Raw genomic sequence first — 27,388 nt, 5'->3', positions numbered from 1 at the left:
CACACATCTCCGTTTTCAATAATATATCTATACTGTTTAATATTGAAATGATTTCATTACGTTCTGCTGTGTTACAGATGGTAGACACTAGTCAATAATACAATAAAAGACAGAAAATACAGTCTAATGTTATTAGCACCTCTAGACACTATTGTCCTTGTACTGTTTTTAGTATTTTAATATAGCTGAACTTGACAACTACTGCCTACACATGGTCTTTGTACACCAGAGTTAACTAAGACATAGTGTTTACATTATAAAGTAGAATCAGCAAATAACAGTACACAGTATGATTTCTTTAACACAGCTGCAAAATGAGTAAGTATGGGAAATGTAGAGGGGTACGTGGATAATACATCTTTGAATTGACTACGGCATTGGTACCTACGGTAATCGTCACATATACCTTTGCCCAAGAAGGGGAAAAGTCACCATCGAGCAAATTTGTTAGACCAGGTAACCAAACTTTCACATGCAAAATGGCCAACAACACTTCTTTCCAATTTCATGTTCTTTTATCAGCCCAACAACTGACAAAATATAGTCAAATATTTTCAGACGAGTCAGAAACACAAAAATACATAGTTCAGTTAGTTAAATTATCTAAATTGAGTGCAAAAAAAGAAATATAAAGCTTTATGCTTTTACCGCCAATCAGCTGATATCATCATCTATACTGTATATTCTACTGCATTCAATAATATCTCTGTACAGCAGTAGCTAAAGCATTTTAGCTTTTAGTTTGATGCTAGTTAGGTAATGCTAATTAGAAAGTCACAGACACATTGTTCTTATGCTCATTTTAACTTCATCTTTAAGCAAAAACAACAACGAATGTAAATCTCAGACCTCATGTGATATCCTTTACATTTTATGTCTTACAATTTATACTTAAATTTACATGTAGCTTTCGGCTTTTTAACCAACTGATTTAAGTTAAAAAAAAAGTTTCTTTTTACTAGGTCTGTGATTAATTAATCTCAATATAGATTGATTTGTTTATTATTTTCTTGATCAATAGGATTAGTTTGTCTATAAAGTTTCAGGAAAAGGTAAAAAATGCCCAGCAAACACAGTGATGTCTTCAAATGTGCTGTTTTGTCTAGCCAACAGTCTAAAAGCCAAAGATACAGTTTACTACCACAGAAGAAGAAGACTGCCACGCTTTCGCAAGAGAAAAAGATTCAAAGCCATTAATCAATTATCAAAAATAGTTGCAGATTATTTTTATTGTCAATGGACAAATTGCCGCTCTACTTTTTACACTCCATTTTAATCATTGAACTAACAATATAGTTTATTAACGTATTATATTTATGACTTGTCTGATAACCTTTTGTCAGTTTTGGATCTCCATAACTTTGCCCAAAATACGGGATAATGGAAAAACAAATAAACAAACAAAAAAAAAACAAAACTCCTCCATTGTCTTAAAAAAAAAAAAAAAGTAAAACTTTTTTCTTCCTCAATAAAGTAACATTTCATCAAATTCTTACATATATACAAAGCTTCCCCCCCCCCCCACCATCTTCTTGACACTTTAGTAAATGCTATGAAAGTCAGATAGTCATATTCCAGTTTTCTTGGAAGCTGAAGGCCACAGAACCAAATCCTTTTGGACACACACTAAAAATTACAAGTCCCAGCGGAGACTCAGCTTTGCAATCTCATGAGCACTCTCTGCTTTGAAACAACTGCCGTTCTTAATGCTTCATTATGTGACAAACATTTGCCTTGGGTGCAATTCAGAATGCACAGTCACTACGGCGGTGTCTAGGCACCCACTTACCATCACTGGCAAACTCTCATTTGAGGACAAGAGCAGGTCCACCTTTGCCAAATCTAATACAAGCCTTTGGCTGCTAGCCTTAGTAAAGGAGAATTTGGCTAATTAAAAGATAGAAAACCTACATGTCTAGAATATAGGACTCCTAAACACTGTGCAAAATATTCCCTCTCACTTACTAGAATCTCGACTTTACTGCCATTTAACTTTAAAAGACTAAATTAAAAAATACACTTCAACAAAAAAGGATTTGTTGAGTTTCTTTTTCAGGATTCGGGTGCTTTAAGGGTCCCTATAAACATTACCTTGATGATGTCACAGATGGGTTTTGTCTTCTTTGCAGATGGATTTCGGGAAGACTTATTTGCTAGGCTAAATAATCCAAGACAAAGGATTAACATGCAAATTCTGCTCTCTAGGGTAGATTTAAACTTTCACAGCCAAGTCAGTCTCTAAACCTTCTATGGATACCGTGTCATGCACTATATATGTAATATAGTGTGTAAAGTGGGATAAGCCAAATCATTTTGTTTTTTACATTACACTTGTTTGTTTGATTTATCATAACAGCAACTGATTAATACTGCACTGATTTGGAAGCCAGTAACTTAAATACATTCTAGTATAACATTATTGTGATCTGATTCCGAGCAGGTACAGACAGTAGGACTTATTATTTTTGCAGGGTCTGAACAAACAGTTTTGTCATCCCTTCGGTTGAAATGCTGTTTCAGAGGACTGAACCCCTGCCAAGAACAAAATTCTGGCAGAAGCTGCATTTTTCTAATTTCCTATAATCTTCTGCCATGGAAATATAAAAAAAAACAAAACAAAAAAAACAAACAAACAAACAAACGAATAAACACCTATCATCAGCAGATTTTGATTCAAATAACTGCTACTGTATCAGCCTTCAAACTCAACTAGCTGACCCGGAGTATAAAGTGCTCGCAGTAATGGATATCTTTATCATTAATCAATTATGCAGCTGATGCCTTCCTTTACATTTTCTCATAGCATGAAATATAACAGTCACATATTAAGCTCCTTCAATAGGAGCAAACTGGTAAGACCTCAAATTTTTTCTTGATTATGATAGTGATCAGGGAACAAACAAAACCGGAAACAACCGTAGGAGTACTGAATGCACCCTCAGGGAGGAGACACAAATACTTGTCAAAGAGCAGCACAATAGCAAAACAGGCAGACTGAAACACAGAAACACCAGTTTAGGTGCAGGGTTACACATAACTGACTGCTCACAGCTGAGTTGTCCTCAGTGTGCGGGATGCCACACCACAGCCAATGATCCACTAAAGTTATTCTAAAGCACAAGTCAGGTCCAGGTCTGCCGCTTCTGCAACTTACTAACCGCATCTTCTGATCGGTTTGAAACAAACAACGCAGAGAAAATCACTGTGATTTGTAAATGTTGTCACTTAAAACCTGTGTTGTTGGATTTAGATTTCTCTACCGTTACACATCTCTGCTTTCTATTTTTCCTTCTTAAATCTGCATACATGTCCCCATTATGGGCTAGTGTGGCAATCAAAGTGCATAAATCAGTAGTAATAACTACTATCCCTCCTCCTTTACTGTCAGCTACTATCACTATCCATAACGCAAAAACATTCAAATCCCTCCAAGTATAAGGCAAACACACAAGCTATAACCACAGTAATTCAGTATTGTCTCTTGGGCTAGTGCTTCTCGAAACAGTGAAGTGGTAAGTGGATCTTCAGCCTTTTTTTACGATCCCAAATAACTATGGGTTTCTCCAATGATGACTATGAGTGATAATGAACTCCGAGGGAGGCTATTCTCTTTCTTTAGAGTAGGATTGCTTACAGAGTGCAGTTTACTGAGTTGCCACAAGAGAGCAACAGTCCTTATGTTTGTGTGACATTGACAGGTTGCATTTATCCCCGTCTGTGTCAACAGCCTGTTGTCCCCATCTACCAATGACAAGATCAGACTTGAGATGGGTATAAAATGTTGGCATTTACCTTCTCAAGTTGCTCAAAATATCTAGATTGTAGCTCGTTTCTGAAACCTGGAGCTCACTGTCCAGTAAGGCTAAATTGGATTTATCACAGCCAACAAATTCAACAGCTCTACACTTTTCATTTAAAAAGGGCAGTCTCAAACTGGACTCTGTACAAAAAGCAGCAAATCAAAATAGAAAAAAAAAATTAAAACGTACCATTACCAAATAACATGTGATGTGGCCCTAATGATTTAACCATGGCAGTTTAAGAAATACATTTAACAGGGGTGGGCTAAGACATAAGACTACACTAAGGTGCTTAAATCTGTCTTTTTAAATAAAACAATCAACAGCTTATTACAATTACAAAAGCTTAATCCACAAATTCCAACTTCCGCTACCACCAGCCAAGACACGCAGGGGCACATTCAACTGACTCTCCCAATGTAAACATGAGGAATTAATCACAAGGAAGAAACACATCTTAACAGTATTTACAGGTTAATGCTACACTACAAGTAGGCTAGCTATAGATAAAGTGAGCGGGAGTGCATCGATAGTGCACAGAGACTCTTTTTGGATAAGAAACCGATTTAAATGTCAGATTTCAATAACACGTTGACATTTTGGGAATTATGTATATTTGCTTTCTTGTTGAGAGTAAGATGAGAAGATTGATACCACTCTCATGTCTGTCCATTTGATGTTAAGATACAGCTACCAACCGATTAGCTTACCTTAGCACAAGGACTCGAAACAGGAGGAAACAGCTAGCATGGCTCACTTCAAAGGTAAACTACCAGCAATTCTAAAGTTAACAAAGTTATATCGTTTTTTGTTTAAGCTGTACAAAAACTGTAGTGTAAAAGCGACAATTAGTGGACAACCAAGAAGGCACAGCGCTGTAAAATCAAAAATTGTCAGTTTTAAATGGATTAAACAAACAAGGTATAACCAGTTAATTTGGGATCTTTAAAAAGGTGTTGGTACATTGATTTTGTTACCTTTGGACAGAGATAGGCTAGCTGTCTTTATGCTAAGCTAAGCTAGTTGCAGCTGGTTAGCTCTGTTTCCAGTTTTTTTGATAGGCTAAACTAATATGTAGTTTCATATTTGATGGCCAGGTATGAAATTGGTATCTACCTTCTAATCTCTCTGCAAAAGCAAACAAGCGAATTTCATAAAATGTGGAATTATTCCTTTAAGACGGTCAAAAAGTCAAAAGTGCACATAGAGCCACTATTTTTTTTTTTTTTTGTATTACACCACATTATTTTGCATGTCCAGGTCACTGTATACGAGTTTGAACAGAAATAATGATGTAACGTTTGGGAGCTTTTTTTTTTTAGTGATGAGCTCTGTTGTGCCAAAAGTAATCACTCTCAGTGCTATTTCGGAGATTGGAATATAACGTTTAGCATTTCACAATATACATCATGACGAAATGTGCACACTTAATGAGCTACATAAGCAGGGTTTTGTGAATATTATTATTCCTACACGGTTGGTATTCTGCAAACTAATTACACAGATTGGGTTTAATCGGGAAATGAGCTGTAAGTTAACACTAATATTAGAATTAACCCTACATATATACTGTAGGTCTGAGTACATTAGGTTTTTACTAACAAGTCACAGAAAAGTGCCATATCGTTTCAAAGCCAGATCTACAGGAGAGGAGCGCGCTTGCTTAATGTAAGCAAACGATGAGAGTCAGCAATTTACTCCATCTCCTGATTTGGGGAAGCTCACGCGTTAATTAGCTAAATGTAGATCTGAGTGCTCTCACCTCCCATATCTGCTTTACATCTGACACACTCTCTCTCTCTCTCACTCACACACACACACACACACACACGCGCACATACTGCATTGCACTGTCGACTCTCCACGCATCACAACTTCTCTTAAGTCCTTATAAATTGACGTTAACGTGCCACGAATTACACACTATCACAATTATAAAAACGAAGACAATTAGGAGTACATTTTAAATATCACTAGAGTTAAATGTAAGGTGCAGGATCGATTATAAATGCTGTATAACATTACCTAACTATAGCAGGTGAGCTAACAGGATTTGGTTATTGGCAATGCCATATACATGTATATGCTCAAAGACAAATCAGCATTTGGTTATTGCTGGGTAGGAACCAGAACCACTCGCTACATCTTGGCAGAGAACGGAAAATAAAACATTTTTTCTCATTATGATGTGGTTCTCACTTGACCGATGAACCCCGTATGAGTGAGGATTTAGGAAACGCTTCGTCCCACTTTGTAAAAGATGCTACAATCAATGCATTGTGCAAGGCTCTGGAGAGATGTGTGTGGTGTCAGAAAATCCCAAATGAAACCAGGACAGAGTTATGAAATTCACGAGAAGAGTGATGACGACACGTCCTACTGGACACTGAGGTTATCTATTGTATTCAACAGAGTAAAAAATAACTCTCTTATTGTGGTAGGTGTATGTGTTTTTTTTTTTGGAGGCCTCCATGTAGCCTTCAATCAGTTTTTCCCCTCGGTGTAAATGTCACTGAGGTACATCACTTTTCCCGCTGAGTCCTCGTAAAAGCTCAAAGAAAAACGGTAAAACAAAAATAACAAAGTGCTTTCAATGCTAGAGAGATTTGTTAGTTGTTGGAGTTCATCCTACCGGCAGAGAACAGGGGAGGTGGTGGGGGTAAATGAGGAGTGGGAGGCAGCCCCCCCATGGGGTGCAGCAGTGGGAGAGACAACTGGGTGCCATGGAGGGGGTGGGGGCTAGAGGCAGCAGCGGGTGTGGTCACAGACGTAGCGGGAAGCACTGTCCCCAGTTGGACCTGACCGGAAGAGTCCACGGCAGGCGAGGCCAGGGGCTGGTCGAGGCCGAGGGGGTCGTTGCCGTCTGTAACCATGGGGTTGCTGACACGGAAGCATTTCTCCCTGTGGGCCTTGAGCATGTTGGAGAAGCGAAAGCGCTGGCCGCACACCTCGCAGGGGTACGGCTTTTCTCCAGTGTGGGTGCGGCGGTGGCGCTTCATGTTGGGCCGGCTCGTGAAGCTTTTCCCACAGATCTCACAGATGTACGGCTTCTCTCCTGCAGAGAGAGGAACGCAAAGAGCTGAAAAACACAACTTCCTAATACATTTTCAACACAGCATAAAATCTAAAAGTTGCTATAATCAATATTTTTATATCAACAATGGATCAAATGAGTAGGTGTATTGTGACAGGGATTGGTTATATTGACGAATCCAGAGAAAATGATCACCTAAGCCCAGAGTCTGTCAGCTCTGTGGTGTGTTTTAGCATCTTTCAGCTGACTGTTTATGGTCAGACGTTTTACTGTTTTGATTCAAACTCACCACAAACTGCTGCAGCAGGCAACTGTTTTCTGCAATATAAGCACTAAAAACCACACAGTACACTTCCAAAGGCAGACGTATAAAGTTAGAAACTAGCTGGTGAAAAGTGAAGCTTTTAGCAGCTAAAGAGCCAAACATTTCTCTCAGGAGTTGGTAGAGACCAAAAAAGGAGCTAAAAGGAGGGTGAATTTTGTATTTACATTCACTGGGTGGCAAAAACACAACTTCAAACGATGCTGGATGTTTAAATAAGCAACTGTTGCAAACAAACTTGCCATGTCAGTTTCACATGGTGGAAATATGCTAATAAGCTTGTTTCCATTGTCTTAATTAAAAAAAAAAAAATAAATCTGTGAATGCCAGTTTAAGGCATACGTCGCTCTATTGTGATTCAGCATCAACGAACTCTCAAAGATAAGAAAAAGTACTACAAGAGGTGAGTCACCAGTGTGTGTCTTCATGTGTTCGTCGAAGTACTGCTTCATGTTGAAGTCCTTTCCGCACCACTGGCACATAAACTGCTTGTGTCCAATGTGGATGCTCATGTGGGAGCGCAGCTGGTATTTATACTGGAAGCGCTCACTACAGTTCTGAAATGGCACACAGTGAACAGTTTGCAAAATTGTTAGAACTGGTAGTCAAAAGAGCACATGATGAATGGTATTACAGTTGGAGTGCAAATTAAATTGCAAGAAACAGATGACATTCAGAAATGTGAGTCTCTTTTGGGACAAATTTATTTTGAGTCTTAGCTATGAGAAGCTCTGCAAGACACATTCTGATAGATTTCACTATTAAAATAAAATGTATTGCTGGGTCACCGCTGCTTATTTTTGGCCTTGCTGTGAAATTTAAACCGTACTATGGGTATTACACATGTTGAGTTATATAACTATAAAATGTGAAAATCACTCCAATTTCATAAGCATTCACACTGTTCAGAAAACATGTGTCATGTGAGTTTCAAACCTTTAAATCGCTCAGAACACGAGAACATTTCAAAGTCTTTGCTTCAAATGAATAGTTCAACATTTTTTGGAAATACTTTCCGCTTGCAGAGAGTTAGATGAGAGGATTAATACCGCTCTCATATCTGTAAATACGAAGCTACAGCCAGGAGACGGTTGGCACATCTTTCAACCGTTGGACAAAGCCAGCTGTTTCCCTCTGTTTCCGGCCTTTATGCTAGGCTAACCACACAATGTCACACTATTCTTTCAAGCAGTGAGGTTATTCTATCAAACGTTCCCAGGTCACATGAATCCGGCAAAAAACTAAAGCCACATTCACAAGGTAGTGTGGTGTGTAGTGACAATGATGCCAGAAACCGATCAATATTGACAGTTTAACTGCCTAGTGAGATTCCCTGTATATAAAGTGAGCTAATAATGATAATGTTTTTTACTTTGACCTGTTTGGATCAGCACATCTGGATCCATCCCCCCATTTCATAAGCAAAGGCCATAGACACAAATATGATGCTAATTACAACCCAAAGACCAATAATTTGACAAATTACAGGTTTTTTTAAAACTGGTGGATGTGACAGTTTGGAGCGAAACTCTTCATGTGAGTGAATTGGAGAACAGCAGCGTATAAAAGGAGCTCAAACCTCACACTTGAAGGGTTTCTCTCCCGAGTGTTGCAGAGAATGAACCTTCAGGGACATGCTGCGCTTGAACGACTTCCCACACGTCTCACAGGTGAACGGCATATCCTTCGTATGGGCTACACACACACACACACACACACACACACACACACACACACACACACACACACACACACACACACACACACACACAGTACAAGATCAGTGAATGGTATTTAATATTGATCCACTAAACATCAAATAGCAGCAGGAGGACAAATAAGCAAGCTGCTTCCCTAAAACAGCACAGCAGTGAGATGCTTTGTCATTGGCTAATTACGGTGCTTAGGACTATGGATGTGTCTTCGTCAGTAAATAAGCCATTTCCTCTGAAGTTTCCACCCTCAAGTCACTCCTTCAGTAGAAATAATAAATAGGACTCAGTGACATACCATACTTGATACTAACTCTCAGTTGTAGAAACATGGATGGACACGAATAATGAGGTAAGACCGCTTGGGAAATAAGATGCTTATCTCCCCAAAAAGTGGAAAAGGAAAGCAACACCCAAAACAAATCCTGCACAACAATCAGTGGGATGTAGCAAAGGAAGCCTAAAGTAACACACGGGAACCAAGTGACCAACCAGAATCGCTGATATCACCGCCACTCACCGACCATGTGCTTCCTGACATGAGCCATGGTGTAAAACTTCTTCTCACAGATCTCGCAGGAGAACTTCTTCTCAGCGTAGCCATGGACGATCTTGTTGTGCTCATGTAACGACCACAGCTTCTTGAAGGCCTTGCCACACGTCACGCACTTACACAAAGCAGAGGAGAGCGCAAAAATACAGTTAGCACTGGAGCTATTTGTGCATGAGATATGAAGAGAGTCATTATCTGGAATAGTCTTTAGAAATACAATCCAGGTGTGTGTGCTCACACAGGTACTTGAGTGTGCACTGTTTGAAAAAAAAGAAAAAAGAAAAGCAATTAGAGTCAGAAGATTAAAGCGGCAAATGATCTTCAGAACCACAGCAGGAGTCCAGCTGCTCAGTGCAGAGGGGTAATAGTGGAGGTACGGAGAATTTATTATTACTGACTGCCAGTTGACTGAGTAAGTGACTCTGATCAATTTCAATATATTTACATGATTGCAACTGTGCATATTGTAATTAGTGACTAAATCATACTTTAAAAGCTGAAACTACTTGTACAACAAAGAGCACACATTTGTGTTAGGAGTGAGGTTGGCATAATGAAGCCAACAATAAAATAAAATTGACATATACAAGATGAAACCATATTATTCCTGCATTTACAGAATAAAACTGGTCACTGCTCCTCTCGTAATAATGATGCTTGAACAATGAGAAAAGCTGTGTAATATTTTTAATAACCCAACTAAAACCATGTTTTGTTTCACTATTGACTCTTGCTTTAACCAAATAATAATCCTTGAATCAAAACACAGCCTTGGTTATCTTTTGTAGGAACATATTATAATTATTATATTGTGCCTCTAAATCAGAACATAAATTCAATGTTTTCCCTAAAACATGCGGAGGAGGTGTGAGATATTTTTTTCATCCCACAGGAGTGTGTTTAGAGCTTTGTGTCTGGCTGTTCACAGCCTCAACTTGTTCCACCAATCGTGTGGTAGGGCAGCCTGTGTATAGCCACAGAGGCAAAACCCAGGGCAGAAAATAGTAAGGAAATTAAATTGTACCCGTAGAATCCAAGTCACACCAGAAAGTGGTAAAGAAGAAATTCATCTGCGACAAACATTCGGTTCCAAAAGCTTGTTGACATAGTGACCAGTCCCGGGGCTAGCTGTTAGCTAACTGCTAAGAGCCTGTAGCTGGTAAGCTGGGGCTGAACAGTCGCTCACAATCACTCGCTTCTTTCCATTTTCTTTGAACTTGGCTGTTTACATCCCCCGGCATTTTGTACGCAGGGTTTTACATCATTTCAGTCAATAAGGAGTTTTATTGACGAGGATGAGAAAAAGTGCTCAGAGCTAACAAGCTTCCTAACTGGCGAATTAGCTCATTAACTGTCATTTAGCACTAAGTTCACACAGTTTGTTTTTTGTTTTTTTTCTCACAAAGATGTATTTGTGCTACTGACTTCTGTCTTATAACTGTCTGCAGAACCACATCTCTTCAGTGGAGCCGTTTACCCTCAGAAAGAGGGTTAAATAGAGAGGTGAATGGTGCAACACAGCTATTAGCAACAATGACGCCCTTTATTTTGGACTCTGGCTTTTCGTTTCCTCAGAGATCGGCACAGTTGAGATGGCTTGATATTGGTCAATTGAGCAAATTTGTGTGTCAGTTCACACAAGTTGAACTTTATGGAAAAAAAAATTGCACAAATCTACTTCATCCCACAAATCAAATCAACTGATTTCAGTGATTTCATTGAAATAATTTGATTTTGCTGCTAAGATAAAAAATTTTTTTAAAAGCTTTCGTGAAACTGTAAATGTTGAGGAAACAATAAGGTGTGTGTGTGTGGGGTGTGTGGGGTGTGTGGGGTGTGTGAAGGGTGTGTGTGGGGTGTGTGAAGGGTGTGTGTGGGGTGTGGGGTGTGTGTGGGGTGTGTGTGGGGTGTGTGAAGGGTGTGTGTGAAGGGTGTGTGTGAAGGGTGTGTGGTGCTTTCATCATCATGTTGCATCATACCTGGATACTCTTCTCACAATCAGTCTGTTGATGCAGCAGCAGCTCGCTCTCCAGCAGGAAGCGTTTCCCACAGTTATTGCAGATCTGCATGCGGTTGTGAGTGACGTTCATGTGCTTTTCCAGATACCAGCGGTTGTTGAAGACGCGAGGGCATTTCTTACACGGGAAATGTTGCTTCTCCTCCAGCCTCACCTTCTGGCCCAGGCCCTCTGCGTCCAGAGTCCTCTTCCCACCCGGCCGCTGATTGGCCCGCGTGGCCTCTGCCAGTGTCTGCCGCATGGACGCTGTGGTTCCCGCCATGGCTAAGGCCCTGGTGCCGCGTCGAGGTCGATCCATTATGGCCGTCTGCTCCAAGCCTGGAATGTTTAGGGTGTTCTCCTCCTCTTCTTCATCTTCTTCTTCATCTTCCTCCTCGCTGCTCTGCCCGAGTATATCTCCCCTCTTCAGGTCATCCTCATCTTCTTCAACTGCATCATCATTCTCTGCCTCATTCTCCTCATCATCCTCTGAATCTCTCTGGTTGTCATGGCAACGGCCAAACATGGTGGCTGTCTCTGTGGTGGTAGCCGATTTGCCCTCTGATCCCTTCGACACATTAAGGGTCTGGTTGTTGAGGTTGACTTCAACGATGATCTGATCTCTGTTGAAGGAGGAGTGGCTATCTGCTGTCTTTGACTCCTCCCCATTACCTTCTACTTTGCACAAAGCACCTGTGCCAGCCCCGCCCCCTGTCCCCTCCTCTTTCTGGTAGTACTGCTTCTGCTGGGAGGGCGTCTTTCCTGCCTCCTCCACTCTAACAGAAAATGGGCTGCTGCCCTCCCTTGTGTACACCCTGCCTAGCTCTGACTCCTGTTTGATCTCCCGGTACAGCTGGCTGGGGGGGATCGCTACAGCAGCCGGGTCACTGCTGCCGAGCCCTTCCTGATTGGCCATATCTACACAGGTGGTTCTCAGCGAGTGGCTGCTGATGAGGTCGCGACAGGAGGCTGCAATGTCGCTCATCTGAAGCAGGGTAGCCGCGTTCAGCACGTCGCGGACAGTGCGGCTGCTCACCAGCAGTTTGGAGGTGTAGATGAAGTTGAGGATTTGCTGCAGGCCCTGCGAGGTCAGGGCGTCCAACGACAGGTCCACCCGCCGCAGCTGTTTGCTTTGGGCGAAAAGGGAGTGGAAGAAAGGGCTGTAGGCTGCCAGCACGCCCTTGTGGGCCGGGAAGGTGCTGCGCTGACGCACCAGAACTATGTCGACGTCACACAGGTCAGGCTGGAAGAGGCGCTGCTCATTCAGCCTGTCCATCAAACAGGTGAAGTGCAGAGCCACATCCTCCACCAGAGAGAACTCAGCAGAGGGGAAGTCTGTGGTCTTCTCCACTATGAGCTGAAACAGAAAGTGATGGAGGGAGAGGGACAGAGAAAAGGGTTAAAACAGAAAGGCCTTCATTATCATTCAGCAATAAATATTATAGTAATTAAAATTGTGGATTAGAAGCTTATCAGATCTCATCACTGCCAAACAAACTAAATGTGCTGACTCTAGTTTATTTATTTATTTATAATTTAAAAGCTGTTCTGGAGCTTTCAATCAGATCACATAATCTTCCCGCAGCAGACGGAGTTTACCTGCTTGTCATGGAATTGTACATTTAGGCCAACATGGATAAGGAGCCCTTAAAGTGCTCAAAAAAAGTCATTTAGCACATTCAAGTGGGGAAACTCCATCCGCTTAATATCATGTGACAGGATAAAAAGCTCCAAGACAGCTACCCAACAGAGTTTGTGATTGGTTTCCTCAACTAAATATTCTATTATTTCACTAGATTCCGCATTAAACTGATCCATAAATACATATATAATCAGGCTCTTAAGGTGCCTGGTGACACGATAAAACCCCTCAGGGTCCTAGTAACTCGGGGTGTATCAATGCGGAACTGAGAAGTATCATTTCATTAAACAGTCGACGGTCTTCCCTCGTCCGGGGATCAATATGTGCAATATCTTCACCCACAGAACTCAAAACGGATAATGAATGGGATCATTTAAAACTCAAGGTGAAACCGTTTTTGAAGAGGGATCAGGAATGTAGCCGTGGGTCATTGGGTTTTTTATGGTATTTTTTATTGTGTTATTATTTGTGTTTTTGTGTGTGTTTTCTTGTTGAACTGAGAAAGCGCATCAAAGGAGGTTCGCTGCAAATGATATCAGGTGAGACATTCTTGCGGTATCCCTGAATGGTCAATGCTGTGGTGTATATTACTTTGAAAATAAACACCAAACTAGATAAAATACATTTACAGCCATACATGCTTACACATACACTAATTTGCTTGTTTGTTTTTGGTCAAATGTTCCTGCTCAAAGTAAAAAGTAGTTGAAGTAATTTCACATAAAAAATAATGTTGAAATGAATTCGATCCTAGAGCAGTTATGATATTTTGCTCACTGTGATTACGTGCACTGCGCAAAGTCGCAGTCTGCATGAAAAATCAAAAGGTGTAACACTCAGCGCTCTGTGCAAGGTCCTCAACTTCCCAAGGTGGGTTTATTTTAGCACAGGAAGGGCAGGGTTTCGATCCAGACGGGATGTGAGTGGGGACAGAGCAGCAAACAGAGCAAACACACACACACACACACACACACACACACACACACACACACACACACACACATATATGCGATGTGTGACCATGCACAAAAAACAGAAATGTACACACAAACACACACGCACGAGCACACACACACACACACACGCACACACACACAAACAACAAACACAAACACAGTGTCTGGTCTCTGCAAGGACTGACTGGCCTGAGCATTGGTATTCATTGCCATCTCCCTCCCATTAGCCGGCTCTCTCAGCACACCCACTCACTACACTGTCCCCGAGGAACGGCGAATTATGCACAAGACAAAACACGTCCAGAGAAATAATTAGGGAAACCATGCTGAATAAATACTAACTAACCCTCCAAACAATTAATGGAATTTATCATTCTAGGTGTCTCTCGAAGGCAGAGAAGGAAGAGTATTGATATGAGCCTGGTTTGGGGCGGATATGTTGCTGGAGACGATGAAACTGTGAACCATAATTACATCTCCACAGTGCTTATTTTTCCCTATCTATCAGACATAACAACAAAGAAAAAATAGAAAGGGGCAAGTGATTAAACTAATAATTTAGTTTGGGATAATAACTATTGTGGCATTTATATTGTAGCTACACTGTAGACTCTAAATGAGTATGAATCACACTGCAAAGACTGTTATTGTCCTTTAAATAAAAATAAAAACATTTGCCTTTCCTTGCTGCCAAACATATTTTCTCTTTAAGATCAATGAAAATAACTTTTCATTGTTCATACCGGAAAAATGGATTTGCATTTAGGCCTAACCTTGAAAATCTGGCCTGTTTGAAGAATTCAATTATGGAGTGTTAGATTTATTCATAGTTTTGAGATGCTAAATTGGACTCGGAGCTAGAGACGAGTGGAGATCGGGTTGTCTCCGTGCAAGGCTAGAGACATCGCCCAAGGGCAAAATGCTGCAGCCTTAATCAGATCAAGTATAAGTTGCAGACTGGAAGTTATGCTCCTTCAGTGATAAAGATCAGCTTCTTCTTCTTCTCCTTCTTCTGGGATTCAAATAGGAAAAACCCAGACAAAGATTAAATTCTACAGAATGAGCTTCGGCACATTCAAAACATCAACAGGGTCAAAATAAAGAAGATACCAACAGTGGTGTAAAGGTTTGTCCATGACAAGTTACCTTAAGTTATAGATCTGGTTCATATTCCTTTAAACAAAACTGGACACTTTTTCCTCTAACTCTTCGGGATTGAGATGTCTAGACTGTCCTTGAGCGAAAACATCTTTATAAATAAAAAAAATAAACTGGTGAGGATGTCGAATTTTTTATTTTATATTATTATCATTTATATTTTTTATTTATTTTACATGGTTGTTGTTTTAAAACTTGTGAGATTGAAACATTAAAATGTCAGCTGGAGACTTTTCAACCGCCTCAAGGAGTTTGCATTAATTAGCTACATATATATATATTTAATGGCATAAAATATATATGAAGGTACGTATGTAACTGCGTAATGCTGAGGTTGCTGCTTTCCAAACAATGAAGCAAAAAACATTTAAATGCTCTTAAAGTTTACCTGAATGATAGAGGGGTTTCCTTCAGTGGAGGAGCGACAGATGCTTTAAAACTATTTAATCCAAAAGCAAACAGTTGGAGTTACCAAGCAGCTGCTGTGTCTGTCACAATATGCAACAAAGATGAAGCCGTCTTGTCACATTTCATCACATTCAGTAGCCAAACAAATTGAGTGAGTACTTTGGATTGAAAAGACCACATCCAACTCCCTCCATCCCTGTCTGTCATTACCCCCCCCCCCCCCCCCCCCCTTCTCCCCACCTCCCACTTTCAGTGGAAATGTCAGGGAGACAGCTTGTTTGCTGTCATTAGAGGGAGCGCCACCTTTAACCAGCCTCTCAGTCAGATGTCGCCCCAATACATTATTCATATCTGGCCTGACCCATGACAAACACGCAGCGGGGGGATTACCGACGCACCCAACAAGAGGTGTCATTTAAACGGGCTTCAATCAAAGCTCTGTGCACCCTTTCCACGCAGATCATTTCATCATCTGCCAAACACAACAGTGGGAGGGGATCGTCTTGCGTTGCAGAGGCCTCGGAGGACCTGTTTCACAAGACAACTCTCAAGGTTGTTTTAATCCAATAAAAATGTTATTTTGTTATTCTGCATTTTTAGTCCACAGGAGAAAACTGTGACCATAAAATTGACTTTACGGTGCATTGTTAAAAAAAAAAAAAAAAGACATTACATTGGTGGTCTATATGCAGCACTTTCTGTTAAAGGTTAAATCTTTAAATGGTAAAAGGTGAACATTGCTGAATCACTGATCTCCTAACTGATAAAACTCAGAGGGATGAAGCCACGCTAGTGTGAAATCAAAGCATTCATTTATCCTGTGCAATATCTCACCGTCTGCTGGATGAATTGGCACAAAATTTGCACAGGAATTCATGGTTTCTAGACAATTTATTCTAATGAAATTGGTGACTCCCTGACTTTCCCTCTAATACCATCATCACAATGAACTATTCTTTGTCCCAATACTTAGGTTTATGACCAAATACCTGCAAAACTAATGAGATTCCTCTCAGGCTCAGCAGTATTTGGTGCTAATTACCAAGCAGCTATAAAGTGCTGAACATTTTACCTGCTGACAGTCATTGCGAGCATGCTAATGTTAGCATTTTTAGCTCAGTACAGCCTCATAGTCACAGAGCTGTGAGCGAGGCTGAAGACTTAGCCGTGTTTTACTGTATTTTCCATTCAAAAATTATACTAATTGGCCAGATGGAGACTCTGTAATTAAATATCAAACATTCAAACTTTGAAAAGCGACAACTCATACAAAACCAAATCCAGCTATTAATTGTTTAACTGGTCTAATGGGCTGTGGCATTTAAGCGGAAAAAAAAAATGTTTCACTCAAGTATGTGTCGGATGTCAAATTTGCCCAAATGCGGAAGGATGATGCATTTTGGGAAGATAATCAGGCATTTAAAAACACGTCCCTCATCAGCCTAATGGCAATGCTTTAATTAAAATTCAAAGTTTCAAACTCTGAAACTACTTCACCGCTAATCCAGTTTTGATGAAGCTGTGATGGATGATGCACAGGATTACTGCTTGGCCCAAGAGAAGCCTACATCAATCATGAGAGAAAAAACTTTCACTAATTATTGCTGTTGAATGGCCGTTTTTCTTTCGTTATCTTCAGTGACGGTCAGACTCTGAGGTGCAAAACAAGCTCACTGTCAATGTGTCAATCAAAGGTAGATTTTATTTTATTTTTATTTTTTTAAAGCAGTAGGTTTTGTGAGTGTTGAATCCTCACCCAGCCTCAGCCATGTTAGGGGCCGGTGGTATCTACTTGGCAGCGCTCCGACTCCTGGACCTGAGCCAGGAGTCGAGTCTGAGAATGAGAGCCCTCTTTCTAATTTGACTTTCACTGGTGAGAATGCCCTTTCTCTCCAACACCTTTGCACTGGATGATCATATCGATTTACTACTCTGTAAAGTCTGCATCTCCATCACCGCGCAGGCTTGGCTACAGATTGTGAATGTGCCGTGACCTCCGCTGAGCTGCCATTTTAAAATGTTCCCCTCTCTGTTCACTGTAATGAGGTGGACACTTATCTGTAAAAATGAGGCCTCCTGCTAGGGCAGCACATGTAAATCTCTTCGACAGTAGCACTACTAAAACTGAACAATGTCTTAAACATTCATCCTTCTAAATGTTTTTCTTGTGTGAAAATAAAGCTGAGTGCATGGCATCCTCCTGGAATCAAATCCCGTCACTATTTTGCACACACGTTTGTATGAGTGATTAATGAGCAGGGGACTAAACAACATCTGCCTTGACTGTCTTGTTTGCTTTCTGACCAGTGAACAGACTGAGCCATTAGTGGGGGCCAATGTCAGAGCACAGCACAGAGTCATGGACACATCAATAGTTCGAGGGGGGGCAGGTTGTATTCTGGCAGGAGGGAGTCCCAGGGGGGAAACACTGCGGGGGGTTAAAGCTTTCTCTCTGTCTGCCTGCAGACTGCTCAGACTGAACTCAGTGTCCTCTTACATCACCCTCTTTATCTTTTCCAACTGGCGTAAGTGTAACTACAGTTGAATATGGACAAAATGAATACTACAATATATATTAGTGTTTTCTATTGTGACATAAATACCTTACAATTAATTCAATGGTTTGAATTTTGGATGAGTTACCACCAAGTCTGAATGCAGTGGCTCACATTGATGCTGATATCTCATCATGCATGAGTAGACATGCAAAATCAGATCTAGTATGGAACACACCAGTGTGACAAATTTAGTGTGAATAAAAATGTACATATCTTATCTATATCTATATTTCAGTGGAATTTATTAAAAACTAAGAAGTTTGTGTGTGATTTTGAAAACATCAAATCCACTGTGAAATATTTGTTTTGTCAAAGTGCTATTTACATGTTTAAAAAAAAATTAACCTTCAAGATCATCAGTTAATTTCAGTTCTCACTTTGACTGCAACTAATGAGTATTTCTGTTACTGATGAACCTGTTGATTATTTTCCTGATTATTAATAATCTCTCAAATGTTAAAAAAAATCCATCACAATTTCCCAGATGTTTTGCATTTTTTGCTCGATACAAAACCTGTGATTATCAACAGAAAATGAATCTGCGTTTTACATTATAGTAAAGGCTTTAGGTTAGTCCAATGTTTTTTTTGTTTTTTGACATCATAGACTAAACAGTTATGTGATTAATGGAGTAAAAGATTGATCCGTAATGAAAATAATCATTACTTGACTCATTACTGATTCAGTTTCGCTGTCCCACCAATACGACAATGTATTGCAAAGCAATTCTCTCATCTCAATCTGACTTCTGCGAATCTCATTCAGGCCAAAAAATGCTCATTAAATGAATTAACAAACGATTGCAACTTGCTACCAGCCAAACGTCAAACTGTCCATATGCACAGTGAAGTCTCTCCACTTGGAAATGACCATGAGGGAACAAAAAGAAAATCGGATCCACATTCACGAAGGCAGCAATCCCATGAGCTCATGCCCTGGTCCTCTTGTCACCCAGCGGGGAGGCGGGGCGGTCGGGGGGGGGGGGGGGGGCTCTGCCACTTCCACCCACAGAGCACTTCAACCTACAGTAAAGAGCACACGCAGCAGCGAGGCCTCCCGCTGAGGGGCCCGGTGCGGGGCTCGGCGTGACTGACACCCGAAGGAAGGAGAGTGGGCACCGTGTCAGGCCTCATCTCACTCACTGGTATGAAGATGGTAGGAGAGCAGCGTCCACCCCTACACGCACACACATATCCCTGAGTCATCATCAGTGCAGACAAGAGCGGAGCATGACAGGCCCGAATACAAACTCTCCGCAAAGAGATCACCCCGTTACAACAGCAAAGTCTTGCCCCGCAGCAACGTCAGAGCGCTTTTTACGTGGTGGGAAATTGATCAGCTCACGCGTAAACACAGGCAAACCGAACGGGACAAGGGCATGTCATTTCTGGCGGAGTCTAATCAGACAGCCATTAAAAAGTCATCAGGGTAATGACTGACACTGTGTCCTCTGTGTGCTCACCAGACCTTCCCCCGCTGCTGACGCCAAAACAACAGACAGGTTTAGTCCCAGAGATGCTGAGCCAGAGAAGAGAACTCTGATTCGGCAGTTGAAAAGTGTAGGGTGTTATTTGGTTTAGAATAGAGACTGGAAACGACTGGCGTAGTTGGAAAGCAGTTTGCCAAAGTTGTCTCCCTGATTTTAGTGTTTGTGTCTAGTCGTGGATGGATTACTGAGTGGGCCTACCAAGTACCTTGGGCTCCTGGGCCGCAGCTCACTCTTGTACTGTGTGTTTACTGTAGAGTCACTGTCAACATTTTTTTTTTACTGGAAAGGGAAATCAAAAGGACTACAAAGAGATGCAAAACAACATCAAAGAGACGCAAAACAACCACAAAGAAACGTAAAACAACCACAAAGAGGCGCAGATCTTGTACTCTACAAAGAGAAGCAAAATAACAACAGACACAAAACAACTTCAAAGAGATGCAAAACAACCACAAAGAGACGCAAATAGACCACAAAGAGACAGAATGACCACAAGGGGACACAAATCAACCACATAGAGATGCAAAATTATGACAAAGAGACGCAAATGCCCACAATGTCGCACGAAACAACCGAAGGAGTGCAAACTGACCGAAAATCAACCACAAAGATACAAAATGACCACAAACAACAAGACGCAACCACATTATGGCAACATCATTTGTAATTGTTATGCATCTCTTTCGGCGTGGATGTCTTTCGCCAATGTAGGAGGGGCAGGGGTCCTTTTACATGCCCAGTCGCCCGTTGTCTCATAATCCGTCCATGTGTCTAGTGGAAGATTTCTCCTCTGTCTGCAGCCTGCACTCCCTGCTTTTCTCTCTAAATCCAATCAGCACAGAGACCCAGCACTGACCTTGAGGTAGGAGTAAGCATATACAGTAGCAGATGCACGAGCACATCCGCCCACATTCCTGCAAACCCTGAACCGAACGCCTATGCATGCATACCTGCATCATAATTATGCATTTGTGCCCACGTCAGTAAACAGGAAATAAAGAAATTCGGTGTGCGTGATGACACTGCTGATGCAGAAGGATGAAAAGGGGGATCTGAATGTGATGGGACTCACATTATCCCGTTTTCAAACATGTTGCTCTTGCACAGACGAGCCAGTCTGGTAATAGCACAAGTGACAAGGTCTTGCTTTTAACACGCCCCACAGTGATCATTACAGCACTATGATAAAAAAAAAAAAAAAAAAAATGCTAATAAAAATCAATGTTCAATGACTAAAGGGGGAGCCACAGCGACGGATGGCAGCACACTCACTGCCGAGGTCACGCACGCCACAGTCACATGCACGGCCACATTATAGTGGAGTTTAATACTGACCGGGATGGCACTGTTTATCGGATAATAATGGTATTAAGGCTGATAGTTACACCTTGTGGTATTAGTCTATGGGATTATATAATCCAGTAAACAAGTGGCGCGTGTGATGCAGATTGGTGGAACTGTCATAAATCATCAAACAGCTGTAATGTGAAAAGACCAATCTGTCTATATATCAAACCTCAAATAAAACAAATAATTGTATTTTCTTTAATGTTGAACAAAAACTCTGATTGTCCCGAAAATGCATTGGAAACTATTTTGATTAGTCGTCTTTTTTTAAGCAAAAAAAAATTGTCCAAATGATTTTTGCAGAACATTATGATGTCATAGTGAAGTTGACCATTTAGATATGAAATGTCATCACTAAATCACTTCATCCTATTAGACATTTGTGTTAAATTGTGTCATAATTAGTGTTCGAATTTTTGAGTTTTGGCCAAAAACAGATTTTGTGAGGTCACAGTGACCTCGACCTTTGACAACCAAAGTAAAATCAGTTCCTCCTTCCGTCTAAGTGAGTGTTTGTGCCAAATTTTCCTCAATACATTACTCAGATATTGCTTTCACATCATGGTACGCACAAACGTACTTACATACGCACGGACGAACACACGTACAACCCCGAATACATAATGCCTCTGGCCCTGGTTGTCACCCACGTGGAAGCATAACAGAGTGGATGTTAATTGCAGATTTGTAATGGAATATGCATGTGGTTCCCTGCATGAAAATCAAATGAGCTACACTCATATCACACATCCACAAGCCCAAACTTTCTGCCTAGTTACATTAATTCCCTGCGTTGCCAAAGGACGTTGGCACTGGACGTGAATCGTGCAGCAGGGAATGAGCCGGTACAAATGTAATTCCTGGGATCCCGGGCTGAGTCAGCACTTCTAGACCTCTACCTCGTGAATTTTTTCCCTTTAGTTTGAAATCTGTCACCGTTAAAAGCCTTTTCCATAAAGTTGCCCAAACTTTACAGAATTGCAATACCAAATCACAGCAATGCTGTTCTAGTGGGCAAAATAATCAGTTGATCAATAATTAAAATCATCGTTAGTTGTCTCCCTGGCCCTGATGAACATTTTTAAAATCAAAGGAGAAAAAGTCAAATAAACTCTATACAACTCAGCTCAACAACCTTAATTGCCTAAACACATGAAAACTGAATGAGACGTAAGGTAAAATGCACAGTTGGATAATTTTAGATATAGCAAAAGGCAAATCGTAAATTACTTTAAAATATGCTGCTGGTTATTCAGTTTTTTTTCCCACCACTTTAGCTAATTATTTTATTCCCCTCAGCCTATTAAAACATTTAACTTTCTTAACCACAGCATTCACTGCTGGCTGCAATTAATAAAGACAATATTATCAGCATTAGTGCTGCTCTAATCCTAGACATCCAATCTCCCCTCCACACTGCAGACTTTTCCCTGTACTAATCTACCAGTTTGGACTTGCCCCAGCCTTGCCCTGGTGGAGCTACACCAGCTTTCACCATTAGATTTAAATACATTTCCATCTATATGTTAATGCAACCACAGGTGACAAGCCAATCTACAACTGATACGCGTTTACCCAAGCATGAAATTGGGATACACAAACAAAAATAAGGACGAGAACACAGCTTGAGCAGCATCTTGCCGACGTACAGTACATTAAAATTTGACAGCGTGAGCAGGATTGCTTCGGCTGCATGATTTTGCAAAGTCCTTTCTACCGGGTTGTCCTTTGAACAAACTGGACGACTGTGTTTTTATCAGTTTGGTGAAGCTGAGGACAGTGTGTGTGAGTGTGTGTTGGACAATCAGAAGTGATGTTGAAAGAAGACATCAACCGCCGGTCGTCTGGAGTTGAGATGACGAGCGGTTGGATAATCAAAGGAGCTGCCTGGAGGCGGGTATAGCGGGGGGAGGACAGTGGGGGTGGGGTGGGTGGGGGGGCAGCGATGAGGTTAGAGCGTTCGCACTGAAGCTCTGCCAGGAAGTTTGAGTCTGGGCCAATGAGCTGGGAGAGGAAGCGCTGAGTCAGGAAGCCTGGCCAAGAGAGGGGCCCGTGGTGCTGGCATCTCCTCCTCACGCACACACGTTACAACGCTTCACACACCACCGCTCTGCTGGGGTCATAACACACTGTTCCCAAGCCAGCGCCGCACACGCATGTGCTCAACGCGGCCCGCACACACTCACCTGCTGTGCACGGATTCATCAGTAAATACAGGGATGTGATGCCAAATACCTGTGGCACAATAGAGTTTGGAGGGTTGCACAAACAGAGATATTTCTATTTGTAAAATGCAAACAAGAGTGTCAAAATAAAAGTCAGTGAAGGGAAAAAAATCTCATAAATACATGACACAAAGGGTGAAAGATGCACCTTTGAAATGATCTATTAGAGACAAAAGATCACTGATGTGCGGCAGCGAGCAGGTGCAGACATACCCGTGGGCTATTACACTGTGATATCTTCATTATCCCTTTCATAGCATGACACAAAGAGAGGAGAGGCTAACACAAGACTCTAGAGAGCTCCTTATCAGAGGAATCTCTCTGGTGTGGCAATACTCCTTCTGTGTTTGTTTGTGTGTGTGTGTGTGTGTGTGTGTGTGTGTGTGTGTGTGTTTGTGTTTGTGTTTGTGTTTGTGTGGAGGCAGTTGATATGTTTGATGAGAAGGTCAGAGAGGACGGGGGATGAAAAGAGGTAGAGGAGGAGCATCGGCTTTCTATAGTTGCAACCAATCAATGAACGGCAGAGAAATGTCGAATAATGAGCTTAAAGAAATAGTTTGACATTTTAGGGAATATGTTTATTCGCTTTCTGATGGAGAGTCAAACGAGACGATGGATACCACTCCAACGTCTGTACTGTAAATATGAAGCCAGAGCCAGAAGCAGGTTAGCCTAGCTTAGCACAAGCAATGTAAACAGGGGGCGGCTAGTGTGGTTTCGTTGAACGGTATCAAAACTACACCTGCCAGGATGTCAACTTGTAGTTTTATGGGACGCAATGTGCCGGATAAGACCATTTCTAGACTGGGAGCAGTAACTTCCTGGAGTCTCCACTGGTTGCCCAGCAACTGCGGAGAGCCAAAAAATAGTCCAACACATAAACCCTGCGAAACAGCAAACTATTGTTTTTACGCTTTGGTTTTTGTACAAAGTAAACAAACTGCACATAAAGTGCTAGCTGACCTTGTTACCTGCAGCTCCCCTGTTTCCAGTCTTTATGCTAAGCTAAGCGGATGCTAGCTGTAGCTTCATGTTTAGCATACAGCGGTATCAATCTTCTTATCTAACTCTCTGCAAGAAATCAAATGTGTGTTTCCGCAAATATGTCTAGCTATTCCTGTAGAAAGAGTGAAATTGAACAAATAAGTGATAAGTTTGAGGTTAAAGAATTTGAGTTTATTTTTCAAATGGATCTGTGCGTAATCTTTGTAACATTTGTGCAACACTAACACAGATAGGAGCTTAAAAATCTAGGCAGATAGCTGGACGTCATTCCAGTATAAAACCAAAACGTTAATCTGTGTGTATGAACAAATATTTGTGGTAACTATCAGATCAAGAATCTCTGCTTTCCTGCTTGGCTATTCTCTGGAAACAGCATGAAAACTCATTCCCATCTGCTTTAAAGCTCCTCCTAAGTCTCTCTCTGGCCTGAATTCAGCTAAAAGCTATAAGAACTCTTTAGAAAGGCCCTCTTTTTTAAAACTCTCTTAATATCTTCAAATGCCTGACAATGAAAGGCTAATAGAAATCTTCATATCAAGCTGTACGAAAAGAAAAAGCTGTTTGGCCTCTTTGATAATGGAGTTCAAAGCCATTTTTTAAAAAGTGCCATAGGGGTTAAATTAGAGTAACTGTTTTCCCCACATGAAAAGACACCGATGCTGGCAGGCACTGCTGGGAAACAATAAAATTGTGGATTTATTTAAAGGGTAAAAACAATCTGACTTACTTCAAACCAACTTGTGCCATTTTGAACCAACAACAACAAAAGAAACCTTACATAAGCCCAGCGAGCTTGACCTTGCTGTCTGCAGCTTGTCCACTATTCTTTATCTCAGGGGCATAAATTAGCAGCACCTACAGTACGGCCCGAGTTTCCAAGGAGAATGGCCTCCTACCAGGGGCCGAAGATGTCTGCTGAAGTTTGTTGCTGGGGCTCGGGAATGGCTGCACTTGTCACAAGGACTAAAGACAGTTTCCTCGCTTAGCACCCAGAGACAGTGAAGCCTCAAAGTCAAGGGTGGGCAGGAATGCCCTGAATAGACAGTTACGTAAAACTCAGAGCACCCTGTGAGGAGGACAGAGAAGGAGCTACTCAGGACCTCACAATGCTGACTGAAATTAAACTGTTTCAGGCGGCCAAGACGTACAGTATAAACATCTTTAATGGTCATGGAACTGAGACAGATTTACATTTTCCACCAAAATTAAGAGAAAGACAAATGCAATCATTTTAATTCGAATAAGGCCATGGGTGGATTATGGGACAATGAGCCCCTAGGCACTCACATGTAAAAGGCCTCCCACCTTTGCAACATAATAGCGAGAGACACTGGTCTTTTTGCGACTCTTTGTGGTCATTTTGCATCTATATATTGTCTTGCGTCTCTCTGTGCTTGTTGTCTCCCTCTTTGTTGTCATTTTGCGCCAATTTTTTCATCGTTTTGTGTCTCTTTGTGGTCGCTTTTCTCCTCTTTGGGTCATTTTGTGCCAAGTCGAACTCATTTTGTACTTCTTTAGCATCTCTTTGTACTTACTTGGCACCTGTTTGTAGTTGTTTTGCATCTCTTTTTAGTCATTTTTCCTCTCTTTTCACTCATTTTGTGTCAGTTTGTGGTTGTTTTGCAGCTATTTGTACTTTTCAAACACAGTCACTTCATAAGAGACTCTGGTCCAGGTGCCTCCTGACCCCACAGGCCCAATTCAGACATCCATGAATAACTGAATTGATGGGGTTAAAAATTGAAGCTATTGACAAAAACAAAATTGGCTGAGACTAATCCGCTTTTGATGTCAACTAAGTAATTGCGGAAATTATCTGGGGCATGTTTACCAAAACAGTCAAAAGATACACTACCTCTGATCACTCGCACATTTGCCAAGCACAGTTTGCACTATGTTTATCGCAGCTTACTCTCATGTGCTCAAAAAAAAAAAAAAGAAAAAAGAAAAAAAAAGCAAACAGAAAAAAAAGAGGGAAAACATAGCAAAAACCAAACCCTCTCACTCCCTCTTTGCTCCCACCAGAAGCCACCCAGCGAGCACCAGGGCTAACCCCGGTGACCTGACCCAGATATTAACCCAAGCCTCCAGATGTGAACGCGCGCTGGGATTACTCCACCACTGCATCAAGCTCCACATGCTTTCCTAATGAGGCATCCTAACATGACCCTGGAGACAGAGCTGACTGTCTGCCTCACTATCTGCCTCGACTTCCTTAACTCTATCAGTATGTCTGTACAGAATCTTAATCTTATCTGCCGATGGAGGATTTAAAACATCATGGAAAAATGCAAGTTATCCACAGTGACAAGGGATATTAGCCTGTAAAAGTGAGACTGACCTCATGCAACAGACAAAATTAAACATTATCAAATAAACTATTACTACCAAACACTACAATTACATTAGCATTTATTCGTACTATGCAGCTTCAGCCAAAATGGATATGTTTTACATCTCTAGGACCGTTTCACCTCTACCTGTGTCACCTGCATTCAAGTTATTGAGACCAGAAGAGTGTCATCTACTCTTCTGTTCAACTATACTGAGCAGATTCTGTAATTTATGCATGAATGTCAAAGCCTGACAAACTTGTCCTGCACTGGCTGTGTGGCTTGGAGAAAAAAAGGGGGCAGTTGAGTTTCACTCATCCTGTCTACATATGCACCAGTCACGACCTGAGGCTTTTGCAGAAGCGCCCTGATATGAAAGAATTTAACTCCTTCTCCGCATCAATGTAGCTATTGTAGCCATTGCATTCTTTCAGCAGCTTCAATTTCCAACTTGTGCCATGTCGGCAAGTTACAAACTTCACCGCAAAGGATACAAAGCACGAAATACGCCAGTGACAGCCCGTGGTACAAACACATAATAAGGCAGAAGTGTGGCAAGTTTGATCGGCCTGCTAAGTAGCTCAAATTTGCAAGAGATCAAATAGGGACAAAAAAAATAAACAAAAATGCAGCGCTCCTCTGTAGCCTACCATTTTGATCCAGCGTTTCGAGGCTCAAAGGAGTCCAAGAATAACTCCTTTCGCACCAGTTTTCCCTTCGCCATGAAAATGACCGTTGGATTGTCACATTTCTTCAGTTTTTGCCTTATCCACAATCTTTTTCCCCCCGTGCTGCTGTAGCATTCAGACAGACAAAAATGCAGAGGCTGCTTTTGCAGAAGGAATTGGTG

General features: G+C 41.3%; 1 protein-coding gene across 1 annotated transcript; it reads right to left on the bottom strand.

Moving 5' to 3' along the window:
- Positions 1-8: 8 nt before the first annotated feature.
- Positions 9-27,388, bottom strand: zbtb47b (zinc finger and BTB domain containing 47b). The gene is made up of 6 exons (XM_056364079.1): positions 27,189-27,388; positions 11,401-12,774; positions 9,389-9,536; positions 8,736-8,851; positions 7,569-7,713; positions 9-6,855 (listed from the first exon to the last, which is right to left on the bottom strand). Exons 1-6 carry the CDS (start codon positions 27,189-27,191, stop codon positions 6,410-6,412), a joined length of 2,232 nt encoding a protein of 743 aa, XP_056220054.1. The 5' UTR covers positions 27,192-27,388; the 3' UTR covers positions 9-6,409.

The sequence above is a fragment of the Seriola aureovittata genome, chromosome 20 (genome assembly GCF_021018895.1).
Source record: "Seriola aureovittata isolate HTS-2021-v1 ecotype China chromosome 20, ASM2101889v1, whole genome shotgun sequence".
In the NCBI taxonomy this organism is placed as follows: domain Eukaryota; kingdom Metazoa; phylum Chordata; class Actinopteri; order Carangiformes; family Carangidae; genus Seriola; species Seriola aureovittata.
Note: the sequence above shows the minus strand (reverse complement) of the source record. Positions and strands in the feature narration are given on the sequence as shown.